The sequence below is a fragment of the Ananas comosus genome, linkage group 20 (assembly GCF_001540865.1).
Source record: "Ananas comosus cultivar F153 linkage group 20, ASM154086v1, whole genome shotgun sequence".
In the NCBI taxonomy this organism is placed as follows: domain Eukaryota; kingdom Viridiplantae; phylum Streptophyta; class Magnoliopsida; order Poales; family Bromeliaceae; genus Ananas; species Ananas comosus.
The window spans coordinates 10,716,229-10,737,760 of NC_033640.1; the positions used below are offsets into that span (position 1 = coordinate 10,716,229).

Here is a 21,532-nt window from a genome sequence, read left to right on the forward strand (position 1 = left end):
TGACTTTTCTCAGGCCTGTCGACAATATAGAAATGGGGTTGGGGGTTGGGCTTATCCTGAAATCAAAGTAAAGGTATCATTAAATTTCTTAATTGTAAAGGTAAATACATAACATTTTCACAAATAATGAGGACCACTCTCCTCTTTTCAGTGAGGAATCTTTTGAGGCAGCTGAGGAAAAAGAAGAAAGTTGATGGAGGCTCTTCTAGGAATTCAATGAAGGCTTGGAATTAATTCATCAATCCAATGGAGTAAAATAAAAAGTAGGAGAGAAATCGCAGAAGCTATAATTAAGGTGGCCTTTGTTATTCTGGGGAGAATTTAGATTCGATGAGAAGCATGCCAAAATAGGCGCAGTGCACCTGTGAGTTAGGTACTCAACCAATAGAATTAAATTAAATTAATGGTGGGCTTTAAAACCAAAAAACCCAAAAAAAAAAAAAAAAAGGAAAAAGGAAAAAAAAAGAGAAAGGTGAGATTGGTAACTTGGTATCAGGGAAAAGGACAAAGGGCAAATACCATGTGAAACCTTATCAATTCATCTCACCTTTCTCTTTTTCTTTTTTTTTTTTCCAGTTAATTTACAAAAATATCCTCCTGTCTTAATTACTTCTTGCAGAAGAATTAAAAATTTGTTTAAAAAAAATCATATTTCACTAATTCAGAAAAGCATGCCACTTTATTAGTGCGCATGAAAATATATATGTTTCTCCCAGTCTGGCTTATTTAAGAAAATAAATAATATCGAAAATAATAAGTATTTATAAATTTATGAATTGGGAACCGGATGTTTCCTGTCGCGCCACATGGCGGGCGGGCGCGAGGGGGCAGGCATGAGGGCGCAAGCGGGCGCGGGATGGCGCGCGGGCACGCGGGCGCGAACCAGCGGCGAGCGGATTTTTTTTTTGGATTTTTTTTCCTGTGGGACCCACTCCTCTCTCTCTCTCTTTTGCTTTTTTTTTTCTTTTCTAACTTTCTTATTTTGTAGTGTTCTTTATCACATACAAAAAACAAATTTTAAAAATTAAAATTAAAATTTCAAACCGAATCTCTTTTTATTTTAATGGGTTGTGGCCGCATATAGAAATTGAAATTTTGTATTTAAAGTTATGAACTGGGAAAACAAAAATTGTACGGCAATTTTTTTCGTGATCGGGGGCTTCGGCAGAGCCCACAACGCGCAAGTTTTATATTTAAATTTAAAATTTGAATTTAAATTAAAATTTAAATTTTAAATTGAATCTAATTTCTAATTTCAAACTTAAATTTTTTTTTTGATTTTAATACTTTAATTTATATATAAAATTTATAAATATATGATTTGGAAATCAAAAGAGCTCTCTTTATTCGGAGGATTTTGGGGGTCCCACTTTTTTTTTTCTCTTTAATTGAGGGTCGGTTGTATCATTTGTTCCAACCTTTGCACAATTTTTATTTTAGTTTCTATTTTTTTTTTTTTTTTTGCAAACATAACTTGGGATATTTTGGAGTATGACTAAACACCGAACCCTAAATCAGATCAGATTAGATTTTGAGTTGTGGTCGCCGTATGCTGTGAGGCCTGTCTCGACGATTTTTTCGAATAAGTCGTCGGTAATTATAATAATATTATATATATATAATTTTTAATAATAATAATTTATTATAATAATATTTTTTTGCCGCATCGCGCGTCCACTTAACTAGTATAATTAACTAGAGAATAGTAAGTATATAAGTCTCACTCTTTATGCATGGATCGCTTGGCGTGGCAAGAAACTAGTCAACTATCTATAGTATCCAGTAGCCTAGCTCCAAATGAAAAAAAAAAAAAAATCTATAAAATTAGAAAAAAAATATTTTTCCTAAAAATTAAACAAATGAAAAATATTTTTCTGGTTAGAAATTGTGAAACAACCATTGTGCCGATACTATATAAAACAACTGTTATACTCTAAAAATCTAAACGATTAAAAAATAAAATTTATATATTTTTATATTTAATAAAAATTTTTTCTAAATATATTTCGGACGACCAAATACTAACTTAGGGAATGAAGGTGTGTCTACAGACATTTTCTATGTTTTTTTTTTTTTTTTTTTTTCCTTTTTTACCCCAGAAAAGACAAACTGTATAGGGACCGCAATGCAAATTCCCACAATATTGGGGTGTTCAGTGTTGCGGTAGTGTACTACATAAATATCCTCTCTTTTTTTTAAAATTTTTTTTTTTTTTCCTCTTTTGTAACCAACCACTAATTAGTAACGGTCCGAAACCAACCAACGATATCCGGAGGAGTTATGGCCTCGCTTCGGTTACCCACCACTCATCCTCCTCGCCGCGCTCCCGTTCCCGCCGGCGCCAAAGGTTCCCTCTTCCCCCCGCGAAAACCCTAACCCTAACCCTAACCCTAACCCTAACCCTTACTCGCCGCCTCTCCGATCTTAAGCTTTTCATTTTGCCCCAAATCTTCAGGAACGCTCCGATGCCGAAGCGCGCCGACCCGATCACCCAACAACAACCCCGTAGATGGAGTTATGAGGCAGTAGCGTTCGTTCCCAATACCTTATTTGGTGATGAACTGAGCTCCGATTTGGGAGATTTGATGTTGTTTTTTGGTACTTGCGATTTGTTTGCAGTGTTGTTGGATTTAACGAGGGACTGCTGGGGGCGATCAAGAGGAGGGAGGCTCTGCTTCAGACCTTCCTCTCTGCTGTTTCTTTCCCGCTTATCATACCTACAAATGATGCCTCAGCAGAGACTGGTAGCTACTAACTGGAGTGCTTTACTTTGTTTTCTCTCGCTTCGTGAGATGCACATAGCGTTGAATTGGAGCACTAATTGGTTGTTTGTTTTTTGGGGGATCATTAGATCTGCAGGAGAATTTTCGGATGTACGAAGATGAAATGAATAAGTTTCGGATATTAGTCCCGCAAGGTGATTATTTTATAACACCATTCGTGTTTGTTTTGCAATTGTCCCGCCTCCAAAAGAAAGGAAGAGGAAAAATTAAAAGCTTGTCGTAGATTTAATGTGCGTGATTTTCGTCATTCAGCGTAGTGTTGTGGAAATGGGGACACACACACACACACGCGCGCGCATATAGATAGATAGATAGATAGATAGATTGAATGAGTCTATTCCGAAAGATTGAGAAGAAACTATTGCCCGCACCTAACACAAGGATGGCACTAGTGCTTTCGAAAGAACCGGGACATATCAAACAAAAATACAAGTCTATCGGAAACCACGTAGCATAAAAGAGGTTGTCGAGTGCTTCAGTAGAGTATTTTTTCACTAGTAGAGCTGAATCGATGAAAAGATTCACTTCTTCGGGCTAAAGGCTAAGTCATTGTTGCTCTGGATTACGGAAAAAGAGAAGGTCATGCTATATGACACTACTGCATCCTTGCAATTGATGAACTTGGTTCTGTCCCAAAGAAAAACTCTTATCACACTAATCCACTGTGCTATATGATACTAATGCATCTTTCAATAAGGGAGTAGGGGAACTTTGTTGCAGATTGGTTAGCCGGCGCTGGAGAAGCCAGTGGGATAAAGTCGGTAACAGCATTCTACCCTGAAGAGGCTTCCGATTCTAATGGTACTACTCCGCATGCATCCCTCAAGTCAACTACTCGGGTTTGATTGCTTTTAATTTTAACTTTTAAATGGGGTTTTCTTTCAGTCAGCATTGTGATCACGGGAATTGGCCCAGATTTTACCAGATTAGAATCATTTGGTTCTGTCGATGCTTTTGCAGAAAGTTTGGTGGGTATTTACTTTATTCTAATTGTTCCCAAACAATGCTTTCGTCTAATACTCCTGCTGTGTGCATCGAGCAGGTGAATGGGTTAGACAGGAGCTGGCAAAGACCACCGGGGCTTGCAGCAAAACTCGTAGACTCTAAAGCAGCAAATGGTCATATTCTCTATATACAAAATTCTTTACTTGATTTCCTTCTGAAACCAGTTTATATATACATATCGAACGATGTAGTAGTAGTTCTTGCCGTTTGAGGAACGTTTACAGTTTTTCATATGGACAGGGTTGTATTATCTAGAGTATACATTGCAAAATCCTGGTGAAAAGCGCAGGCACATACTCTCGGCTGTTGGAATGGCATCCAATGGCTGGTACAATCGACTCTATACCGTCACAGGCCAGGTAACTACTGAACTATTGCTATGGAGAATGCCTTTTCTTTTATTGATCTCTCTTATCTTTAATGGATGAACCTCAAATCAACACTAGAGACTAACTAAATGTAGCAAATGTGAGCAGTACATGGAGGATGAGTCGGAAAAATACCGTCCCAAAATAGAGAAAGTAAGTACCATATGAACTCAGACATATTTTCTGATTTATTTTTTCCGTTGATGCTGAGCCTCCTGCACCTGCAATTTGGAGGTGGTCTCATCATTCAGGTTGGTAGAAGGAAACAATTAGAAATTGCGGCAGTACTACCATTTTTTTTCTTTTCCGGTACTGGGCGGAGGAGTCGGTCGCTTGGTGATTCTTTTTGGCTTTGTTGGAATCTGCATGCAGCACCTAAGGAAGTAATCTGTTAGTTATGCTTTTTGTTTCGTGATTTGGAATCTGCATGCAACACCTAAGGAAGTAATCTGTTAGTTATGCTTTTTGTTTCATGATTTTGAAGCCTCTACAATACCAGGCCTATTGCCTCTGACGCGTTGAGTGTTATCATGTGGTATATATTAAATTCGAAGCTATAGTGTAATTCCTACACCGAATACGTTGGACATGAGCTGCGATTTTTCTTCTTTGTTTGTTCTCCTACATTTGAACAGTTGTGATTTTATTCTTTGGGCTTATGGGTCACAAACATGCGGAGACCTAATAGATTTTCTGATAGCAACTTCTGTCCCTTTATCCATTTTTATGGGGGGCAATTTAATTTTACTCCGAAGGGTCATCATAAGAGTGGTAATATAATTATTATAGTTGCTTCAATACTAAACTGAAAAATGAAATAACATATTTGCTACATTACTGTTTGTCTACGGAAGCAAAAAGTAAGTTGAATGCTTCAGTACGACTTCAAAAGGAAAATGTCCACTACACAAACGCATCATTACAAAGACTTTAAACAGAATGAAAATAGTCAGTGATACAATGGTTCAAAGCTTTACTTTGTCAAGCAAGAAGCACAGCAAACAAATGGAAGATCTAAAACCAGAAACATGAAAAACAGAAAAAAAATAAAAATAAAAATAAAAGGTTTCAGCACAAAGCAATTATTTTAGGAAGTAAAAAACTGGTACATATAAAACAAGACACTTATCCCTTGCCTAATATTATATACAGCAATGAGCTTCCCTCTGATTGTATTGCCCTCTGATTGTAATCCATGGAATAAGATGAGCAGCTTGAAAAATCTGAACTTTCGAGGCTGAAGAACCTCTTTAACTCATCTCACTACTACTCCCTCAGCAACCAAGTTCAAGAAGTTTCTTGAAGGCGGTAGATTGTAATTTCTTGCTGCTTGAAGTATCGCCGGTCCTCCTCATCCACGAGCACAAGATTCAGGTAATACTTGACGCTAAATTTGTTATTAATGTTGCGGTATGTTGGAGTTAACTCATAGGGGCTTAAGAACAACCTTATTGGAATAGATTCCCCTGCAGTATAATAAAAGGAAAATGTAGCCATATTACTGAGATGTTGATATTCGGCCAAAGTAAAATACAGCATCTGGTCTATCTGATGAGCAATACCAACCAAGCAATATCACTGAACACAACAAAATAGAGAAGCATATGATTTGAGCGGATTTTTTCTTTTAAATAAAGAGCAGAATATCTGGTTATAAGATGGAAAGTTCATTCTTATAAGTTGATGATAGTGTGCTTTTCTGTGCTTTTTATCCCAGCAATATTAGAATAAAAACTGCATTATAAAGAGAAATCTAACAATAAGTTTCAATAAGTTTGTATGAAAACTCTAAAATTTCTGAACAGCAAACTAATTCTGGTGTGTATTACACATTTCTTACAAAAAAACTCCACGGGAGCTTAGCTTAGACAAAATTTTAATATCTAAAGCAATAAGTAAACTAAATTATGAGTCTTTGTACGGTACTGCGACAAGCATTGAAGTACCACTTCGCACTCCCAGATATTCATGATGCAGCACAAGATCAAATATTAAAATTTGGAAAAATCGAGTTGGGTAATGGGTACACATGTTGGAGTAAAAAAAAGGACAAAAGAGGGGGGAAAAAAAAAAGAAAAGGGTCATATATATCGCATACCTCGAACAGGAGCACCATCCATTAACTCAAACTTTGCAAGGGTCTCAGTCTCAACATACGTATTAGGCCCTGATCCAGTGGACTCACGGCGTCTAATCTCAAGTTCCATGTTTTTTATTTTAATTCTTACCAGAAGGAAGTATATCTTTCCTATAATAACGTCCTTTAGATGATACCTGGATAAGATTGGTTCCACATATAAGTAAGCAAAGGCTCCATACAGGGTAAGAAGTGAACGTTCGCACATAGAAAAATATTGCACAACATACTTGCTTTTGTTGTACTCAAACTCGATGTGTAGACAATCTTCAATTCCAACTTCCATCTGAAAAATAACAATTCCAATCAGACAAGGTTCCACCAGTTGTCATTCTCAGCCACTTATTTTCAGTTGCCATTCTTAGAAAATAATAGATGAGGTGGGTTTGGTGATTGGTCCCATATGGTCAAAAATCATTAATCATTTCTATAAATGGCTCAATACTATTAATGCACTGGGTGAGCTCTAACAACAAAAATTACCTTAATGCTGTTGTTAATTGTCGGTTGGGGGCTGTAATTTCGCACCTGTTAAAAGAAAAATAGCAACAAATAAATAATGGCAAACTGAACCAAATATACTAATAGAACTTTGCAGTGTGAAGCTTCATTACTCATAATATTCATCCTCATTTACACAACAGCTATCATAGTCTTGTACAATGCTCCTGTATTTCACAGAAAGATCTTTAATTTTCTTATGTTGGCAAATTTTGTGAGTCAGACATCTGTGTACAGCTCTTCTTCTCGGTAACATAGATGAATAAATCAGTGACAATACTTAATTAAATGCTTTGGAATTTTAATCCTGATTCTGTAACACAGGTTATAAACATTTCTTTCTCTAGCAAAATGCTAAACTGTGGACAGATTGTTCTAACAACAATGTACGAATTAATATAGCCATATTACATGAAAGCTTCAAAGTTGTACAAATAGAGAATACACAATAACTACCTAGAAAAGCTGCAAGCGGACACATGTAGCCAGGTTTCTCCATAATACTATCTTTTTATTGAAACCATAGAATCTCTTTTCTTTTAAAACCTATCATATCTTGATATGAAAGTCACTTATAAACACTTTTACCAATAAATTATACATTACATATAAAATGAATGATGTATTTATCTCAAGAGAATACAATATTCATAGAAGAGGATGAGTTGATAGACATAATATACCAATCCATTTCTGCTCCAATTAAATGATCACTATAATTACATAAGCATAAACAATAAGACACCATTTTATTCATATAAAGCCATTTCAAAATGGTTCTTCACAAAATAAGTATTATAGACTTACACAAAAATCCCGGTATTCCACGATATTGCTGACATAATTTCGACTGATTGTGACCTTTAAAATGTACCTGCAGTATCACAGGGAATATCAGCAGAGTTGATAAATCGAAGCATCACATAACTCGGGTTTTTTCTGAAGTTAGAAACAATTTACTGCAAAGTTTTTATTCAACTTCACATACAAGAATTTCAGGCTATGGTGTGCCATAAAGTGAAACAAAACCAACGAGTCATGGGACTTTGGGAAAAAAATATCAATATCATAACAACATATATGATAGCAATCCAAAGAGATTCAAATCTAAAAAGCATTTATGTGGAAAGCTAGTGGTGGAAAAAAAAAAAAATTCTGAATTCACTCTATGGAACCCAAGAACTGAACTTGAGAAACTCTAAGAATTATCTCAACAAAAATTAAGCAACAAGAACAACACCAATAATTTCCATGTAGGTCGCTGACCGTCCCTAGAGCAAATGGCGAAGGGCTTGATAGTTGGTACCGAGGTCCCAAGTTCGAAGCCTAGCATTTCCAACTAAGTTCATTTCTAAAAAAATGAACGAAGCAGGTAGCATGCTACCTCTCTCTCTCAAAAATAAATAAATAAATAAAAGATCCCAAGTCAGCTAGATGGATCCCATTATACCATCTAGCTCTATATTCAGTAAGATCCTTTATTAAATATACTTATATATCAAATATCACCAAAAAATTTTACAGCTAATGAAAGCAAGAATGCCATGCCATGATGGAAAGCATAAATTATTGTTCAACTTCAAGATTGGAAAAGATAACAGGTTAATATGTTCATAAATCTGCTAAACATAGCACAACAACCAGACAAATGAGGGTGAAAAGGATTACAAGACGAGGATTAAACTCATCGATAATCTTATTCTTCCTTCATAGTGAAGATTCATCAGTTTATAATGTAAAAGGCCAAGCAAAATAACAAACAGCATATCACCAAAGCTCATTTCTGTGGGCAAAAATTCTATAAGGTGGCCCATATAGAAGTTATTATTAGGGGGGATTGGATGCCATGCATCCAACCCCTCCCTTAAAAGTTAAATCTCATCCATTGATTGAAGTTGTACTTTTTGGGGAACGAAAAGTACAACTTCGATCAATGGGTAAGATATAAACGGGTTGGATGAAGGGCATCCAACCACCCTTTGTATGGTTATCTGTAAGGGCCACCTTTTGGAATTTTTTTTCATTTCTGGGTCACATAAAAAAAGTTTTGAAAATTAAAAATATAACAGCAGAATCAATGAAAAAGGCTATAATTGATACACGTTTCATGCATAGCTACATACAAAACAACCAAGCTCTATTCACTAAGAGATCCATATTTATACAAGCAATTACATACCTCAGTCTCACATTTGTTCCATTATAGGATTCATAAGGCATTTCAACAGAAGAGAACTCAAATGGGTATGTTTTCTTTTCATAGATTTCACCAGGAACATCTAATTCACGCACTGCAAAGAAGAACAATAATACATTCAACATAGGAAGATATTGCAGAAAGCAATGAGAATATTGAAATGATTGATTAGGATTTTTGGGGATATCTAAAGCATTTGACACTCGATTGAAGTTCTAGCAGTAAACTTCTCATATTTGACATTTCCTCCAGCAAACGCTGTATTGTTATGAAAAGTATGCTGGCACTGTATGGAATACTACAATAAACTGAAATTATGGCAAACTAGAAGTACAGGCAAGTTCATGGAAGATAGAATTAATACCATGAGTGGCAGAAATATAAACATCTAGAGGGTAGTAAACTTTATTCGAAGAAGACAGCACCTATATATGTGAGCAGTTATTTCGAAGAGAACCAGTGAAACACATGATATGGTCGGTGCATCTAGATGGCTTACAAACTACTTATCAAGAGAATAAAAGGTATGAGCAAAAAAAATCAACTCCTAGACTCCAAATAATCATTGCTGATGGTCTTTGTTTCGGTATATGCAATCGAAACTGCATTTTTGCCTATAATAGATCCATCTAGTCATTAATAAACAGCATATGAACTGATCTACTGATGCCATAAGGGAGATATTGAAGACTATTTAGTTTCGATAATAAAAATGCAAAACTGATAAAGCACTAGAGCAATGAAAGCAATTCTAAGTTAAGTCAAATAGGACAAACTTTTCAGCTTTTCACTCAAACTAGTTATGGAAAACGTTATTGAATCTTGTAAAGCAATGGCAACAAAACTAGTTACATGATTTTCGATAGTAAGTCCTTTTTTTTTTCTTTGATAACTGCACATATTACATTTGAAATAAGTGAGAAGGTTCTCTTTTCTTATTATACTCACCTAAGGAGGTAAAGTCATAAAAGTTGCCTCTGTCGAAATACAGTTCTGCATCAATAAAGTGAAAAAGTGAGTTTTTAGTATAACAAAGATTTGGCATTCAACTGGAACTAAAAGAAAATAAAAGCACTGATCAAAAAAGCATACCTATCTGACCAAGAAGCTCAATCTTAACACCAGTGTGTTCAACCTTTTTTCCTTGAATAGGTTCTATGGCCACCTGTATGGGATTCATTCAAGCAAAAAAGCATAACCAGCATTAGAACATTTAGAAGCATCTAATAGAATATCTATAGTTTCAGTATTCATACCTCCCCAACTATGTTTTCAAGACTCTGGAAAACAGGGACCATTGCTGTCTTACCATTATCCTTCTTTATAGAAGCCTACAAATACAAAGAAACAGTGTGTTGGCGGCTTTGGGAAAAAGAGGTTCCAGAGTGGGCGTGCAATAAGACAATAAATATTTGTAAGATTCACCAAAGAATGCAAACTCAGCAGATGACCAAGAAAGTTATTTTGGAAGAACCAATGCTACTGAACATCTCCTCTGTGATCCTGCTATCCTAGCTACCTAAACTATGACCATTTATATAGAAACATCCAACTACTATGAACTGCATCTTTTGATCCAACTACGATGCAATGGAATGTATGCATTTTTTCAGAGATGCATTCAAAAGCAAATTTGAATCACTAGCTTAAAATGGATAATTAAAGATTTCACCTGCTTTCGTGTTTTGCCATCGGAAAATGTGATCGCAATGTTACACGGTGGCTTGAAAGCTCCAATAAGGTAATTCTGAAATACAAAAATAAAAGCTCTTCATGAATAAACAGCAGTGAACCTATTCTAAATTACATATGGAGGGATGCGATCTCGTGTTGACAGAGCTAGAGCAAGAGAAAAAAAGGAAAAAAAAAGGTCTTACCATTCTTTCAGGATCAAGTAGAGAACGAAAAACTCAACAAAACGGTCTGCAACAAAAGATACAATTATATGAACCGCATCAGCTATTTTATGTAAGATATATTTAGGTTTAAGATTTGAAAAACTGCTAGGATTCATCAATTAGCTACCCAATAACCTAATAAGACTACATCGATATCTCTAATTCCAATTGCTGCACGAACGAAATAAGATCGAATTCGAATATGAAGGGGATCTGATAGTGCGCGTACTTGAATTGGGACGAAATCGATCAACGGAAAATAGGTACAGAGAATCGAGTAAGAATCCTAATTCTAGGGATACAGAAATAAACCTTCGCGAGATCGATCGGAGAAACCCTAGATCGCGACCTCAAGGAGAGGACGAGGGAGGTATCGTTGTGAGCTGTAGGAATGGACGGAGGAAGGCGAAGTTAGACATAGGAGCGGAACCGGGCCCGGGAGTAAACAAGGCCCAATAATCCGGGCCTAATCTAGGCCCACCGAGCTTTCGGACTGATTGGGCTTAGATAGCGCGAGATCGAAGCCCAAAACTAGCTGGCTGACACAGTCTGATCTAATCAGGGATCTTCTACGTTACACCAGAGATTCAGGGCCCATTTGATATTGAGGGCCACCAAAGCTAGCAAGCAAAACGAAGTTGGTACAAAAACATACAGTAACATGCTCATTGCACACGACACTACTGCCCAGAAATAAATAGTTCTTATTATACTTTCTCATTACACGCAGCACATTTGCCCTACAAAGCCTTGCAACTAAACAGCGGTGACGGTTGATTAGCTGGCTTTGTTACGTGCTAACTTCGGTAGCTAAATAAGTTGGATTCTGAGTTGTCTTTGCTAAATTGAGCTAGTGCCTTAATTGTTTTATTTACGTCGATGTGTGGATACGGCTTGTGCTGTTCAGAAATCAACATGAACCAAAGAGCCAGTCGAATGTAATCTACGGCAAATCCTCGCCGCTATCTTGCATGTCTGAGTGTCAGGGACCTAGTCCTCTCTGAGGCGTCACCTATAAATCTATAATCCGTCATGCAGTCAGCTTAACTTTGTTTGCGCTCCATTATCTTGAAAGGGAAACATGCCAAGGCCCCACCCCAATAATATATACACGACAGAGCATGCGACAATCGATACTGATCAAGTTTCAAGTGCGAATAAGATTGGTATTTTCACTACGGTCTCTTTGAGAAAGAACCAACTATTTATCATGTTTCTATCAAATGCCTTTGTTTAAGTTACAACTTACAACTCTAACCAATACCCTCAACACCTCACCCAACCCAAAAATGAGAGAAAAAAACAAAAAACCTCACAGAATAGTTCCCCCCAGGTAAGGGGAAATAAATCAATAAACAAGCAGTGACTGATAAATCAGACGATGGATGGTTTCATAATCCACCGTGAAGAGACTTAAGAATCGCAAAGAATGACAAAGCCCGGTGCAGATTGTAATAAGCTCTTTACATACCAATTGGCTTGAACTATGTAACTGTGGCAGGCCGGCAGCTGTAGTGAATAATATTACACCAGAAAACTGGGACTCACAAATGCAGGCTTAGACCATCAGACCTAGCAATTGGTGAATCATGCAAACTCACCAAAAGAGTGCTCACACAACGACTTCTGATTTGCTCCCTTCCAAACCAAATTTAGGCTCAGTAGGATACACAAACACTGTTGCCGCTGCAACTGAGAGGGTCAACGCAGCTGAATATCTGACTGAGGCAACGGTGATCCTCGGCAACTGTTGGGGTCCTGAGCTCAATGGTACAAGCTTGTAACTAATAAGATGCTCAGTTTTCGGCAAAACAAAAGCAGCATGATTGTGCGGACCCGACAACACGAAATTTTGAGAATCTCCAAGAGAATACTTGATTTCCTGAAGCAAGCTGGTTGAGTTTCTGATCTTTACATAGAAAGAGAAAGGAATGCCAAGAATAGCATGCGGAGGACACTCCATCGAAACAACAAGCGGTGGCTTCTCCACATTAATATCAGGCAACCTCTGTCTTGTTGCAATAGTATGTTGATTCTCCCCACGTTTTGAGTCTCTTACCCAGCTGACATAAACAGTGCCTAATCCGAGTTTTGGGCAATCAATCTCTGGTTTGACTGAAAAGAGCCCTTTAAAATCTTCACCTGGGACCAGAAGGGCATTTTCCGGAGAAATTCCTCCTCCAATTTGATGCACAGAGCAGAAATTCTTGTCATCCGACTCACCCTCAAGTTTGATTGACATTGAAGTTAGTCGCAAAGGCACCTCGGTGCTATTTCTTGCAGTCACTATAAGTGTGCTTGATTCATTCCAAGCGAGAGACTCCTTTTGATCACTAATTGTCAACGACTTGATCTTGGAGAGCAGCAGAGGTTCTCTGCGAAAAGGGGCCATAAATCTGTGGCTTATGATTACAGGGATTTTTCCTTCTATTTGCAAGCTCCGGTGTACATTAATTCTCTGGAGGGTCGCTTCATCCGAACTTGGTGAGTAACCAAGTGAAACATAGAGCATGACAGACTTGGGCCTATGCCATTTAATCTCTAAATTGCAGGACCATGACTGTCCCTCTCTCAAGACGGGGACAGAGACCACCCCGAATGAATGCTGAATTTTCCTGATATTGTCAATATCTGCTTGTGATTCTTCTTCTTCAGGTGTACCTGAGATGCTGACTAGCTCAACATGGTGACTATCAAATGGCTCAGCTTCTCTTGGGCTCATCAGCAGACCGCCTCTTGCATCCACTAGATTGATTTTCAGTTCACCAAAGTGGACTTCATGGCCTTTTGAATGGATAGAGACGGGAACAATGAAGGTTTCCCCAACTAATGCGGGACCCAAAGAATTCAAGATGAGATCAACTTGGGGCTCAGGTTCTTCCACCTGGATTACTTTTTGACCAGAGAATGAAAGTCCTCGGTCCTTAATTGGAAAAGATTCAACTCGATCCTCAAATTTCCACATTGGGAGATCTTCCATAGTAGCAGGGCTTTCGGCTTGGCAAGAGATCATGAGATTTTTCCTTATTTTAGCAACAATGGATGAGCATTCAAGCTTTCCACTCTGTCCTGCACCGTACATACATGTTATTATATTCAGAGGATCAAGCAACAGAAGGCAGATACATTAATCAAACACCTATAGCAGAATGGCTTGACAAATCTTTTTTTACTTAAGTAGATTACCCATCATAAAAATCAAACAAATTGGATTCATAAAAATTGAAATTGAAAAACAATAGAATAAAGCTGAAGGCTTACCTGATTTGATTTCATAAGTCAATCGAAGCCACTTATTTGGCAATAATTTTAACAAAGCAGTCTCTAGCCGCACATCTTGATCATCCAAAATGAATGCTGCTGTGGAAATATCTTTTTGGGAATCAACGATTCTGAAATTGCATGTAGGCTGGTTGAACTGAACTTCCAAGAGATCAATCTCAACAGGAAGGGCTAGTTGTGACAGAAGTGACACGGTGATCAGTGTGGGTGAATTTGGCTTCACAGTTTGATCATGAAAAGCAACAGATGCAAGAAGCACTATCCTCAATGGGCTAGTCAAATCAATATTAAGACAAAGAGGTAGGTCTTTCGTTAAAAGGAGATTGCTTTCTCCACCAGCTTCTGCTTCTGGTGTCTGTGCATTTGTTACTAGAGCAAAAACTTCCTCTTGGATAGCTACTCTCCTAGAAATGGTAGCTGGACCTGCAGGGCAATAATCTCTTCTACTCTCAGTGGCTTCTGGCCCTTCGTCAGTTAATATAGGCAACGCAGCCATTTCAAGAGAATATCCAACAAACTCTTTTGCTGAACCAAGTTTCCTCGAGCACTCTCGTAAGTAACCCAAGCTTTCCCAAAGCACAGTTGCCCAGCCCTCTTGACGATATAAACCAGCAACACTCTCGAAAAGCTGCTTTGCGTTACTATAATCTTCAGCAGCATAGTACTCTTTAGCCATCCTACTGCTGCAGAAACAAGCCATCCTCGGAGCACCACGGCGATTAAATGATTCATAAGCTTTTCTGAAGAGGGCAATAATCTCATATGCATCTTGATATCTTTCTGCTTCTGCCAATGCATAGCTAATGTATTCTGCATCAGAAAGACTGCAAAATAACCAAAGAAAAAAAAAACAAAACAAAAAGAATAAAAGTGAAAAAAAAAAAGGCGTCAGCATCTCAAAGAAACTGGCAGCATGAATTTCAGGGACTAGAGTACTGAAACTCACGGAAGCACTGCAACTGTATCACCTTCTTCAAACAAGCGTGCTGATTGGCCAAGATATAAAGCTGGGATCACAGACTCTGGAACACCAGCAACTTTTCTTGCCAGGTCTGACGTTGATAATAAGTTATCTAACGAATATCTCTTTTCTCTCAAGTAATTCGCTGCTAACTGCCAGAGAAAAGAATACAATGATAAATAATAGAAAAAGGTGTTTTCAGATATATCATACCCCTCCAAATCATCTGTTTACATATATACCCCTTGCAAAATCAGAATTTTGATAGATACTCTTCAAAAGTGATGATTCTTAAAAAGTTGCCCATGTTTTAACTGGGTAGCGATCCAAATCACTGAGGTATTGTATCAAAAAAAATTCTATAAAAGGGGCATATAATGTAAGCACAATTCTATTTTAAAGAAGTTTGGAAGGGCATATATGAAACCTCAGAACACACAGATTAATAGTATATATGTAATCAGATATTTTTGCAGGGGTATATGAATAAATATCCCAAGAGAAAAGGTAAGGCAAAAATATATCAAACATGGTAAGATAAATTATACCTGGTAGTAGTAAGCAGGTTGAAATTCCCACTCAGTCAAAGGATTATCTGATGTGCCAAAATGAGACAACGTGGCTGGAATAGCCGCCGAGCTCGTCTCAAGTAACTCAGCGAAAACAAGGAACTGCCTACTGAACCAATCCCAGTGAAGGAAAGCAACTTCAACCACCCCCACTAGCTGTTTGTAACTCGTAACATGTTTATGGAACCATGTAATTGCTTCTACCACCTTTCCACCATGGAGTAACAAAGTCGATATTTTGAAGTGCAGCTGCTCAGCCACTGCTTTTATCTCAACTAGGCGTTGGATTGGTGGCAACCTTGTTGTGGTCCCAGTCATCTGAATATTTAAGCATAAAAGATTATTGACGAAATTAATATATTAAAGCCTTGTTTGGTTACACTTCTCTTTACTTCTAACTCAAATTCTATGCCATGGAGTTGATTGGTGGATTTATAGATTGATAATCTATACATCTATGGTTTGCAACAAGAAACTAAAAATTTTGAAGTGGCTTCTTTCACTTATTTGTCCTTTTACAAAGAACATTACTTAGGAAGCTACCAACAATTATAAGAAGAGAGAAGTCCATTTGCAAGCACATTGTGCATTGAATTTGAGTTTCAAAAAAAAGGGGCGGCGGGGGGAGTGTAACCAAACAAGACTTATATTAGTAAAGCTTCACTAAAGAACACATTACAGGGCAGAACAAAATAGAATGGAATGTACCTCACGCAAAGCACGATATCCATCTTCATAGTATCTCAATGCTTCTGCCCAATCTTTTCTGAACTCAGCATAAACAGCAACCTGAAGTTCAAGCAGGCACAATTATTTACAGTAAATTATAATGCTGTTAGAAGTTGCAAGAAAAAAGAAATCGATATCATTCTTATATCAGCTTCCCAAGGAAATGGATTGTTAAGGTAAAGACAAGATGCAGGCATCAAAATGTGTCCTGAGGAGAAAGGAAAAGTTACATAGAGCTTTTGTTCCATATATAAACGCCCTTGGGATAAAAAGAGAACTGTTTTTCATAAGGCAGTTTCCATACAGATTTTACAATGTACCATACAGCTAATAACCATAAGACAGGAAAGATTCTTGCCTTGAAACAGTAGCGTATATTTAGCTCAGTAGAAGTAAAGGTCTTCTTCTCAACACGGATTCTTATCCTTCGACCTTCCTCTCTATAATAAGTCATACATAACTCGGAAAATAAGCTTGCAAGCCTGCATAGGGTTGATAAATTTTAATAAGTAGAAATTATAACTTTTATGCAAATTAGCCACGACATATTGAACAATCAGTGTTCCCATTATTTGATATCAGCTTAGGGTATTCTCCCCTACTGGATTTTCATTATGTGAGAAAAGGATATAGTAATCAGGTGTTCTACAGAATTCAACTAATAATATATACAAATATAAATATATATATATATATATATATATATATAGAGAGAGAGAGAGAGAGAGAGAGAGAGAGAGTAGGGCTACTGTGCTATTAGGAACACAGCAGTTCTTGTGCTCCTAACTTTCTAACCACCCATCAAGTTTGATGGGTGGTTAGAATGAGAGAGTGAGGAGATATTGAAGAGAAATTCAAGAAGAAAAGAAATTGAGACACCCAATTTCTCCCAATATCTCCTCTCTCTCTCATTCTAACCACCCATCAAAGTTGATGGGTGGTTAGAAAGTTAGAAACACAAGGGCTACTGTGCTCCTAATAGCACAAGGGCTACTGTACTATTAGGAGCACAATAGCCCTGCTTTCTCTCTCTCTCTCTCTCTCTCTCTCTCTCTCTCTCTCTCTCTCTCTCTATATATATATATATATATATATATATATATATATATATTATGTCGAAACAGTAAAAAGAGAAATGCTGAGATGTCCACAATAATATGCTTATCCATATAATGCTACTAGGTAAAGGCAACCAGCAATTACGATTTTATCATTCTGGATATACCTGTTTAGTGATTGTCTTAATTCGGATGAATCATTCTGAACAAACACAATTAGGTGCTTAGCATCAATCTCTGCACGTTTTCTCAATGCAATCATGAGGTCTTCACTCAACGCATCTGCATTAAAATAAATCGTTATCACAGATTATGCACATAGTGGTTACTCCAAAAAAAATGAAAAAAAAAGCAGAAAAAAAGAACAAAAACCAGTAACCATGAAATTGCAAACTCAAGATCTCTAACACTACACCAAGCAATGGCTCCTAAAATGTACAAGTATGAAAAGAAGGAAAAACTCCGGCAGCCTCACTGGCTGATAGTCAACAAGGAAAAAGGTGAGTTACACAAGTGATACCATAAACTCTTACCGCTAACTTGAGTCTGAACAATGACAACCACTAATCTGGTGTTTCTTCCATGTAACACAGATCTGTCAAAACAATGCATCAAATTAATCAGTGATTGCTCTGAGATTATAGAAATTTTTTTGACACCAGGGCAGGATATCTACGAAGACATCAACAAGAAATATGACTTTGAAATAGGTGAAAAAATTACAGTGAAGTAATAGCAAATAGGTAGTTGACCAGAAAAGAAAAATGATAGCATGACTAGCAACTTTTAAAGCCAACAGGCTTCAATAAACAAATATGCAAGTCATTTTCTGATGCCAATCATATATTGTAAAAGCTAAGAGCTAAGCTTGTATCCACCATAAGAGAAAAACTTTAGCACTTAGAGCAACAAGAAAAATTTTCTAATGTCATCACAACTCCAATCTAAATATCGTTAGTCGACACACCACATGAGAAGTATGATATTACAGGTTGCTTGTTCCTTTTCCTACAAGGCATTTGAAAGTCCATACACCATATAGATTCCACAAAAACAGATACTTGAGGATGAATTTATAACCTTAGCATGATTATCTCTACGCATAAAATTAGCAGTCACACTAGTAAGGCATTAACATGTGTCTAGCACATTCCAGCGTTCAATGCCAAGAGACACAGAGAATACACAGGATCCTACATTGCGCCTTTTCCCACCCAACAAAATACTGTTTTTTCTTTCTTCATCTGAGCCACAGCCTTTTAAATCTATTATCCACAAACGGTGAATGAAGTAATAAAGTACGCTCACAAGGTCATTGCAAGCCCCATATCTATCCGTTATTTTATCTATAAACTACAGAATCAATTGCAAATACCAGGTTTTTCTAGTGAAGCTTGGCCACTCTTCTGAGATTTAATCGGTTAGAATTATAGCCGGGATGAGCTTTAAGGCAGAAGGAGAGCACACTGTACTCCTTTTGTCTCATGACATGCTTGTTACAAGTGCCCCCATTCTCCCGTAAAGTAACAAGGCTAAATAAATTTGAAGCTGAGTTCTAGTCGGTTCTGTGTATACAACCAAACACTATAGTCCGGAATTTCGGTACTAGAATAAAGAGAAAATTTTGAGGATAAAAATAGAACAGATATAGACGAGGAAGGAAACCATACTTCAGATTCTCAAGATCGGTGCAGACCTGAAGCCACTGCGCGGGATCGCCGGTGACGTGATCGGATCTGAAGAGGGCGGCGGCGACGGCGGGAACCCTAGTGCGGTGCTTCAAGAGCCAGTCCCTCTTGAAGATCCCGGCGGCGGGCTGGGGAGGGGCGAGGGGGTCCCTCTGCTTCCGGGCGAGGAGGGAGATCTTGGAGAAGTCGGGGAGGGCGAGGGTGTTGATCGGCGGCTGCTCCGCGTGGAGGAAGCCGGAGATCGTCTGGTGGAGCTCCGGGCAGCCCACGATGCACGCCAGCGACACCGGCGGGGTCCGGAGCTCCTCAGGGTAGTCCTCCATGGCGAAACGAAGATCTAGGGTTCCCCACGCCTTATGGGTAGGGAGATCGGAGTGCGAAGAGGCGGGCGATCTCAGAAACCCTAGCGAGACGGGCGGAGACGAAGAGGGAGAGGGGAGAGCACGTGGGGAGAATCGATGGAGATCGGACTATCGGAGTCGAAACTTTGAGAACTAGGAGAGGAGGATCAAAATCATAGATAGAAAGAAGGGTTAACTAACATTTTCTTCGTTTCTATAGGATCTTTTTGCATATTTGCAGCCTAGCAAATCTTGCAAGTTACACTACACAGTACACAGTCTACACCCTGCCTGTGCCTGTAGTAATTAGTTTGACAGGTAAATTCAAACCCGACCCAAACCCGGCCCAGGTCCGCCCTCCAGGTCGATTATCGAGTATGGGTGTAAACGAGCCGACCACGAGCGAGCTGGGACCGGCTCGTGTTCAGCGCTCTCAGCTCGCTCGTGTTCGGCTCGTTTACGAAACGAGCCGAACACGAGCTGGCTCATTATGAGCTCGCTAACGAACAATNAATATATATAAAAAATAAATTTATAAAATTTTATTCATTAAATTTTGATCTAATAGTAAAAATTTTACATATAAATGAATCTTTTTATAATTAAGCTCGCCTTTTATTTTTATTTTACTAAAAATTAAATAATAAAAATATATATTATATATATAATTATTTATTTATATATATAAATACAAATTATATAAATTATATAAATATAAAATATTTGTATTCGAGTTGTTATCGAACCGCTCGTGTTCGGCACATTTATTAAACGAGCCGAAAAATTCAGTTTCGGCTTGTTTACTAAACGAGCGATTCGATCTCGAGCTCATTTCAAACCGAACACAAGCTGTGAGCTGAATTGCACCCCTATTATGGAGTATTGAGTATTGACTAACATCGCCTTCCCTTTTCCGCCAATTTCTATTTTCGCCGCGCACGATAGCAGGAGGCAGCTGAAGGAGAAGAAGAAGGCGAAAGAAGGGAGAGCTTTGGCCTCGCTCAGAAAGGGAAAATGGCGACTGTCGTCGTCGGGTGGTCGCCCCCTTCGCTCGTGATTACTCCTGATAATGAATTGTCAGACCTAATCACCTCTGATAATGCATTTGTACTCCCGCTTTGCGCTATCACCTAATAATCCATCTAGTGGATTCTGCCTTTTTTTTCCCCTTAATCCACCTGAATTTTACTGTTCCTTGTATTCATTCTAGCAAATTCCTGGTGAAAATCTGAACAAGGAACTAAAAGTACTAGCATCACTACCTGAGTTTTCAAAGATGGGAATCATGGGATAGTTTTGATAACAGATGCTGATGCGGTCCTGTTGAATTTGTTGCTTTATCTGCCGCACTCTACGTTAACCAGGTCGGTAGAACTTTTCTGCTACAGCTATATTGCAATGATCTCAAATGTTGTATTAAACCAATAGGTTGTTTTAGTTCATTAATATCTGACTTCTAATTTTCGGAGACTTAAGTTTAACTGTCTCAAATGACTGAATTTTCTTGTTAACTTATAGCTACTACAATTATTTTTTAATCATGATTTGCTGCTCAAAGTTTTGCATAAAAATACAACATGCAGTGTACAAGCCAAACTTGTTGTATAAGATAAACACTCTGAGGTAGCAGCTAGTTTGATTTCAGCTTACAATAGTCGAAAGCTTCGTGAAGCACTGGGTGAATTTCATCCTGGTTGACAAAAATGGGTGAAAAGCTTTGAAAAGTTGCTTAAGAGCAAGGTCAGTTTTAGTAGTTATGTAGCTAATACTGATTTCAAGCAGGTTTTGATATGATTGGATTGTTCACTTTTAGGCTAGTTTCACATTTAAGAGATAACATGCCATCCTCTTCTCTTTTTTTTTTCTCCTTTTCATTTTCACGCTATAAGAGATGAATATGGTGTCTCATTAAGAGTTTTATTTTTTATTTTTTTTAGATTAAGGCCTTTTATCGTCTCGAAATTAACAGGAAGAGCTCAGCCATTGTGTGATATGTAATATCTGTATTATCTTTT

At 37.8% G+C, this 21,532-nt stretch overlaps 3 protein-coding genes across 8 annotated transcripts; 1 reads left to right on the plus strand and 2 right to left on the minus strand.

Moving 5' to 3' along the window:
- LOC109725675 (psbP domain-containing protein 3, chloroplastic) lies at positions 2,209-4,780 on the plus strand. 4 transcript variants are annotated; one of them, XM_020254954.1, is made up of 10 exons: positions 2,209-2,347; positions 2,456-2,525; positions 2,620-2,744; positions 2,852-2,917; positions 3,504-3,584; positions 3,669-3,751; positions 3,826-3,901; positions 4,029-4,147; positions 4,265-4,309; positions 4,391-4,780. In XM_020254954.1, the coding sequence occupies exons 1-10, from the start codon at positions 2,281-2,283 to the stop codon at positions 4,427-4,429; spliced, it is 771 nt and encodes a 256-aa protein (XP_020110543.1). In that variant the 5' UTR covers positions 2,209-2,280; the 3' UTR covers positions 4,430-4,780. The 4 variants fall into 4 exon arrangements, with proteins under 4 accessions (XP_020110543.1, XP_020110541.1, XP_020110542.1 ...); XM_020254952.1 differs by having other exon boundaries at positions 4,408-4,780; XM_020254953.1 differs by having other exon boundaries at positions 2,456-2,522; positions 4,408-4,780.
- LOC109725674 (vacuolar protein sorting-associated protein 26A) lies at positions 5,061-11,323 on the minus strand. Of its 2 annotated transcripts, none has more exons than XM_020254950.1 (12): positions 11,202-11,323; positions 10,869-10,914; positions 10,664-10,738; positions 10,248-10,322; positions 10,084-10,156; positions 9,940-9,984; positions 8,974-9,085; positions 7,602-7,668; positions 6,777-6,821; positions 6,524-6,579; positions 6,255-6,430; positions 5,061-5,622 (listed from the first exon to the last, which is right to left on the minus strand). In XM_020254950.1, exons 2-12 carry the CDS (start codon positions 10,869-10,871, stop codon positions 5,444-5,446), a joined length of 906 nt encoding a protein of 301 aa, XP_020110539.1. In that variant the 5' UTR covers positions 10,872-10,914; positions 11,202-11,323; the 3' UTR covers positions 5,061-5,443. The 2 variants fall into 2 exon arrangements, with proteins under 2 accessions (XP_020110539.1, XP_020110540.1); XM_020254951.1 differs by having other exon boundaries at positions 11,119-11,207.
- LOC109725691 (trafficking protein particle complex subunit 11) lies at positions 12,042-19,687 on the minus strand. Of its 2 annotated transcripts, none has more exons than XM_020254977.1 (9): positions 19,159-19,687; positions 18,022-18,083; positions 17,656-17,770; positions 16,789-16,912; positions 16,410-16,490; positions 15,681-16,019; positions 15,118-15,284; positions 14,151-14,995; positions 12,042-13,958 (listed from the first exon to the last, which is right to left on the minus strand). In XM_020254977.1, the coding sequence occupies exons 1-9, from the start codon at positions 19,497-19,499 to the stop codon at positions 12,502-12,504; spliced, it is 3,531 nt and encodes a 1,176-aa protein (XP_020110566.1). In that variant the 5' UTR covers positions 19,500-19,687; the 3' UTR covers positions 12,042-12,501. The 2 variants fall into 2 exon arrangements, with proteins under 2 accessions (XP_020110566.1, XP_020110567.1); XM_020254978.1 differs by having other exon boundaries at positions 19,185-19,321.